The sequence below is a fragment of the Osmerus eperlanus genome, chromosome 8 (assembly GCF_963692335.1).
Source record: "Osmerus eperlanus chromosome 8, fOsmEpe2.1, whole genome shotgun sequence".
In the NCBI taxonomy this organism is placed as follows: Eukaryota; Metazoa; Chordata; class Actinopteri; order Osmeriformes; family Osmeridae; genus Osmerus; species Osmerus eperlanus.
Window position 1 is genome coordinate 1,206,119 of NC_085025.1, and position 6,725 is coordinate 1,212,843.

Consider the following 6,725-nt stretch of genomic DNA (forward strand, 5'->3'; position numbering starts at 1 on the left):
AACTCAGTTAGTTCAAAATAGTGAACACTGGGTTGGGATCCGTAACTGCGCAACCACTTTTCTATTAGGGGGCGTTTAGGAAATAATTCGGACTGTCCTTACACAAAAACATATGAAACACATACACATTCACAAATGAAACGTTCCCACACATTCTTACTACTGAAAACTCACATCCACATATGTGAAATGCTCGCATCGACACATATTAAACGCATTCACGTTCACATGAAATGTTCACTCACGCGAACAGAAACCTGTTAGTGTTGTGTGTGATAAAAAATTTCAAAGGTTTAAAAAATATTTTTGAAAAAAGTTTGCATCATTGATCACTTGATGAGGACTCTACTGTACTCTACTGTACTCTACTGTATTCTGCTCTAGGCTTCCTCCTCTCCACTTTTCACTTCACGAGTGAAATTTTTTTTTTTTTGAAAGGTTTACAAATTATTTTCGAAATAAAAGTTTGCATCATTGATGAGTACTACTTGATGAGGGCTCTACTCACACGTGGATGTGCGTTTTCATTTGTATGAATGTGTGTGAAAGTTTCATACGTGAGTGTGTATGTGTTTCATGTGTTTGTGTAAGGACAGTCTGAATTATTTCCTAAACGGCCATATCCTTCCTTTGTTACCTGTTTTTTTCCCCCCCGTTTCTGAAGACATCCTGGGCTTTCTAATGATGTGTTCCCGAGGTTGTTCACACACGTGACAACCTTGTAATTCTAGTAAGTTAATTAAGTTACAGATGCAAAACAATAACAAATAAGAAATCTCTTGTATTTGGTTCCCCCTTTAAATGTGTTTATTTTATCCAAGTGGTTAATAAAAAAACTAATCTCGAGTCTCAAGAGGAGGCAGGAGTCTATGATAAATTGAATTAAATTCTGGTTTATGTACGACTAATTGACCAATCCTGTGGAATCCCACAGCGAGAGCAACAGTCGACCAGGAAAGTTATGCAAGATCCCCCCCCCCGAATTTCGACATGGAGAAAAATAAGAACATACGTCTTACGGAAGCAAACAGCTTAAATAGTAGTGTAGGACATAGCCTACTGGGTTAAAGAAAGAAAGAACATTATGACTTGAACGCCCACAAAACCAACCCGAGCCGTGTTGGAAGAACGTATTCGCGAAACCTCGCGAAGGTAAGTCTATCGTTGGTCCGTAGGCTGTAGCTAAATAGATAGAACAGATTTTCTTTTGTTTGATTTACAAGATCTTCCTATAATAAGAGTAGGCTAAATGTTTCAATGAACATCAGGGTGCTGAATTTAGGTCTAGACTAACAAACTTGACTCTAACTATCAATTTAGGACAACTATTATCGAATTAAAAACATAACTTTTTTTTAAAATACCGTAATACATGTTTGACACGAGCACAACTCGGAATTATTTTATTTCTGGTGGGTTTAGATCTCTTCTTAATTTGTAGACATTGTAAGAAACTTTTGCCACAAATGTAAAAGGTCAATATTACATTTGTGGCAAAAGTTTCAACAGTAGGCTAACCACGGTACGCCAGTATATCTGTGAAGGCATACTCATCACAAACATGAGCATGAGTTTTAATTAACCCTTGTGTTATCTTCGGGTCATTCTGACCCATCAGTCATTGTGACCCACCGTCGTATTGCGACAAATTTACCGCATACAAAGACAAAGTGAAGCATTTTCTTTTAACAGCTAGGCTGTCTCAGACCCCCCACATTGCGATGGTTAAAAGAAAATTATTTTAATTTGTTTTTGTATTGGGTAAAATTGGGTAAACACAACGATGGTTCGTTATGAACCTTTGGGTCATGTGACCCGAAGGCAGCACGAGGGTTAAATGCTGTATTAAACCAGTGGACTATGAACCCACTCTGTAAACATGCAATGTGCCCATGTCGATCTCGGGAGAGGTAAACAGTAGTCATATCAATCCAGTGCACCATTGTAGGGCTCAACGGTAAATAATAATCACAAAACAGTAGAAAGTGACTTTAATCTGCTTGTTACTAGGGTGATGATGACGACAACGAGGAGGAACGTTGCTCTGCTAGCCGTCCTCGTCTACCTCGATGTGGCGAGTGGTTCTAAAGAATGCTTTCTAGAAGTCTCACCGTCAGAGACGAAGGCCCACTGTTCCAGGTGTTCACTCAGAGCAGTACCAGCACTCCCTTCCTCCACCACTCACCTGGACATCAGCATGAACTACATCCTCGAGGTCAACGCAACTTCCTTCTCTGGCCTGAGGAGGCTTCAGGAACTGGACCTGGGGTGGCAGCAAGGCGAATCTCTGCTGATCAGGAGTAACACCTTCCTTCACTTGAGGGACCTGAGGAGGTTGTATTTGGGAAACAGTTTAAGGCTGCGACTCGAACCAGAAGCGTTTGTGGGACTGTCGAATCTGAGACTTCTCTCCTTGTTCAAATGTGGCTTGAATGAGTCAATTCTGGAGGAGCGTTACCTAAGTCCTCTGGTGTCTTTAGAAATACTGGATCTTTTTGCAAACAACGTCAAGAGAATCCGACCCGCGCCCTTCTTTGCAAACATGTCGGAATTGAAAGAGTTGAACCTGACTTTGAACCGGATGGGTAGAATATGTGAGACCGATTTAGTGCATTTTCAGAACAAGCATTTCCGTCTTGTACAGCTGAAAAGTGTCTATCTGAACGACATGGATGAAGAAAGCTTTGACTGGGAAGGATGTGGAAACCCTTTTCGCAGCATGTCATTTGATACTCTTGATTTGTCTGTAAATGGATTCGATGTGAACGTGTTGAAGCGTTTTTTCAAAGCAATAGAGGGCTCCAAAATCAGCCATCTTGTCCTGAAACATGGTGGCGGTAGAGGCTTTTCCTACAACAACTTCCGAGATCCGGACAAGCTCACGTATGAGGGCCTAAGTGGTAGTGAAATAAAGACGCTAGATTTAACCTATGGATATATTTTTGCATTGCAGGAAGAAGTATTCAGACCATTTGGAAGCGCAGAGGAAATCAATTTATCGTACAATACCATAAATCAGATTAACGTTGGCGCATTTGCAGGTCTTGAAAGATTGGCAACGCTTAACCTGTCTCGAAATCTTCTTGGAGAAATCCACAGGTTTACGTTTGACAGCCTCCCTGCGCTTTCAGTCCTAGATTTATCATTTAACAACATAGGAGCTTTTGAACATAAAGCTTTGAATGGATTGTTCAATCTGCAGGGCCTTGACCTTAGAAGTAACTCCATTAGAATAATTCCTACTCTCTCACCTCTCCCAAAGCTGTTGATACTTCGGTTGGATGATAACAAGATTGTACCCAAGTCTCTATCTGGCATTATCAGTTTGGCTAAAAACAGCCTCATCCTCAATGTTCAGAATAACAGGTTAACTAACTTAGAAGATGTTTACACTTTGCTATCCAATCTCCAGCACCTGCAAATGCTCCAGTATGGTGGTAACTTCATAATGTGGTGCACCTTGAACAACAACATCTCCATCCCCATCTCGAGCAGTCTGAAAGTGCTTGATCTAGAAAGGAGCTCCCTGCAGACCATCTGGGCTCAGGGAAAATGCCTGAACCTCTTCGACAACCTCAGCCAACTTGACATTCTCGGTTTGAATCACAACTCCCTACAGTCTCTACACCAGGGCATCTTCAAAGGCCTGACCTCCGTGACCTTCATCGACCTCTCCTTCAACCTCCTCACCTACCTCCAACCCGACATCTTCCCTGAGAGCCTGGTGAGGGTGGATCTCTCCTTCAACGTCCTGGCTCACCCTGATCCGCTGGCGTTACGCTCTGTCCGCTTCATCAACCTGATGGGGAACCCGTTTTACTGCGACTGCAACCTGGTGGGGTTCCTCACGTTCCTCAACACCACCAACGCCACGTTCCTGAGCTCCACGGAGGAGTTCCGCTGCGAGTTCCCCTCTCAGTTCCACGGCGTGCGTCTGCTTAAGCTGAGCATGGAGGGCTGTGAGGAGGACGATGAGGCAGAGGTCCGGGCGCTGAAGCTCTCTCTCTTCATCGTCTGCACCACCCTCCTCCTTCTCGTCATTGTCGGCGCCATCGCCTTCACGCGTCTCCGCGGCTACCTGTTCACCCTCTACAAGCGGGCGAAGGGCCGGATTCTCCAGGGGCCCCCTCAGGAGACCCCCGCGGACGCCAACATCCCCTACGACGCCTTCCTCTGCTTCAGCAACAACGACTACCGGTGGGTGGAGACGGCGTTCCTGAAGAGGCTCGACGCCCAGTTCTCCGACGACAACGTCCTGCGATGCTGTTTTGAGGCGAGGGACTTCCTGCCGGGAGAGAACCACCTGAACAACATCAGGGACGCAGTGTTCAGCAGCAGGATGACGGTGTGCGTGGTCTCCCAGGAGTTCCTGAGGGACGGCTGGTGCCTGGAGGCCTTCTCCCTGGCCCAGAGCCGCATGCTGGAGGAACTCCGGAACATGCTCATCGTGGTGGTGGCGGGTAAGGTACGTGTCATGGACTACCATTAGAGACATTACGAGACAAAAAAGTAACTTATTATTATTCTGGCTGTGTCTTTCAGTTAAATTCCCATAAGTAAAGAACAAATAAAAAATGTACAAATGGATAAGAGCAACTGCTAAATGACTAAATGTAATAAAGTATTCATTTAATTGTATATTTTGTGGTTCAAGGTCCCCCACTACAGACTAATGAGGCAGCAGGCCATCAGGACATTTATCCAGAAGAGGGAGTATCTGCGCTGGCCGGAGGACGAGCAGGACCTGGAGTGGTTCTACGACCGGCTCACCTCCCAGATCCTCAAGGACCGGAAGATCAGGAGACCTCAGGACGCTGGTAACAACAACATAGTGGATGTTGAACTGGAAAATATCAGAGTAGTTGAAATGTGATGCTTTATTCGTTGTTTTTTAACTGTTTATTAACTGTTTTTATATAGGCGTCTGTATGATTTCAACTTGACCGTGAGAATTTTGAGTTCATGTTTTGTAAGGTTTTCATACTACTGTGTTTTTTTTATATAATTATGTAAGGTTTTCATACTACTGTGTTTTTTTAATATAATGTTGAGTTGCTTAAGCATTTAGTTACACACAAGACCAAAGAGGAGTGACTGAGTTTTTCTACCACTAGATGGCAATCTTAGCCTGTGATTATTATTTTCAAACTTTCCAACCTTTGTCTGCAGGGATTCTCAATCATTGAATGTAAGTGGATCTTTTGTGAATTTTGTAAAACAAGAAACATGTACTATCAAAAACTGGATATGTAAAACAATCAGTAAACCTCTGTGTGTATCTGGTTTGGTAAAGTATCTACAAACATTTCTCTGTTCATTTCCCAGCATGCAGTTGACTAGAAGTGAATCTGTTTTCTTCACCACCTCCTCAATATAGACTTGTATCACGAGCAAACAGGAAGCCACTAGGCTGAGTAAGACTTCCTTCCTGGGCTGTGGTTCCTGCTGGAGTCTTGTATTCCCTCCTCTCCACTTCCTATATTTATAGCTCTGTTGTCCTGTAAATGTCCCCTCATTATTAATGGGCGCAGCCACAGAACAGTATTTTTAAAGGGAAGATATGAAGTTATTGGTTAATGACATATATGAGCAACAAATGACTTTGTCAAAACATTGAATGTTGTAGAAAATACACGAGACTCAAATGCCATTTTAAAAGGAAAACTCAATATTTATCCAGTCAACAAAGTTGACTCGTTTGTCCTGGAGGTATTTAAGGGATGTGCAGTATTCTCAGAACAGGGGAGCTGGACGTTTAGAAAATACTTAACTAGTCACCACAGCCAATATTTGACCTTGTGTCAAAAGCAAATATGAGAATTCCCTTGAGTTCAGAGGTTGTCTGTTTAGAAGGAAAAGACAGGAGATGACCCAGGCTCTAGAGAGAACCTTCCAGACCAGTCTGGGCCAGATATCACCCCCACCGTCTGGAAACAACAATCTTAAACACAGATCTCCCCACAGGTGTAACCTCAGGTGGTCTGACTCAAGGACTGTGTGTTCCAGCGTGGAAAAAGGGAATGTTGGGAAAGTAAAGACAGAAACTCTGTTTCTTCTCTTCATATCTGGAGAACACAGAGGGAAATCAAACTGAACAGTCCAAACTCTCTTTCCAAACAAGGAAAACGGGCAGTTTGTGTTGGCTGTCATCGCACCTCGCCTATTCTTTACACAGTACTTTACACGGCGCCTAGAAAATAAAGACAGTTTTTTGACTCTGACCACCGGAAAACTGTTAGAACTATGCACCTCTGGCCCTTGACTTTCTGCTGTGCTTTGTAACGCACCGTTTGAATGTTGCTTTGGATAAAAGTGCCTGCTAGATGAATCAAGTGTACACTGTAATGGTGTCCCTTTATCAGACCCAGCTGAATGAGGCGCTGCACAGCCTAGGTCTGATCGTCCAGCCAGAGACAGTCAGATACTTAACCCCCCCTGGTCGTAAAGCAGTTGATGGAGCACCTGCTGTCCCCCTCCTTCCTTCCTTCCCTCCCTCTTCTGCCTGCCTCCACCCTCCACTGCCTCCACCCTCCACTGCCTCCACCCTCCACTGCCTCCACCCTCCACTGCCTCCACCCTCCACCCTCAGAGAGAAAGAAGTGTAAGTGTCCGTCAGATTAAATGATGGCATTTTAATAGAGCTGCTTTTCCCATCAGCCATGGGGGCTCTGGGGGTGAGTGAGTGTTGGTGCCAGGATATATCCTGAGTTACGGCCCCAGAATCA

At 44.1% G+C, this 6,725-nt stretch overlaps 1 protein-coding gene across 2 annotated transcripts; it reads left to right on the top strand.

The window, feature by feature from the left end:
- Positions 1 to 911: 911 nt before the first annotated feature.
- Positions 912 to 5,997, top strand: LOC134025006 (toll-like receptor 5). 2 transcript variants are annotated; one of them, XM_062467787.1, is made up of 3 exons: positions 912 to 1,152; positions 2,011 to 4,460; positions 4,655 to 5,997. In XM_062467787.1, exons 2-3 carry the CDS (start codon positions 2,015 to 2,017, stop codon positions 4,819 to 4,821), a joined length of 2,613 nt encoding a protein of 870 aa, XP_062323771.1. In that variant the 5' UTR covers positions 912 to 1,152; positions 2,011 to 2,014; the 3' UTR covers positions 4,822 to 5,997. The 2 variants fall into 2 exon arrangements, with proteins under 2 accessions (XP_062323771.1, XP_062323768.1); XM_062467784.1 differs by having other exon boundaries at positions 913 to 1,152; positions 2,011 to 4,465.
- The last annotated feature ends 728 nt before the right edge of the window (positions 5,998 to 6,725 follow it).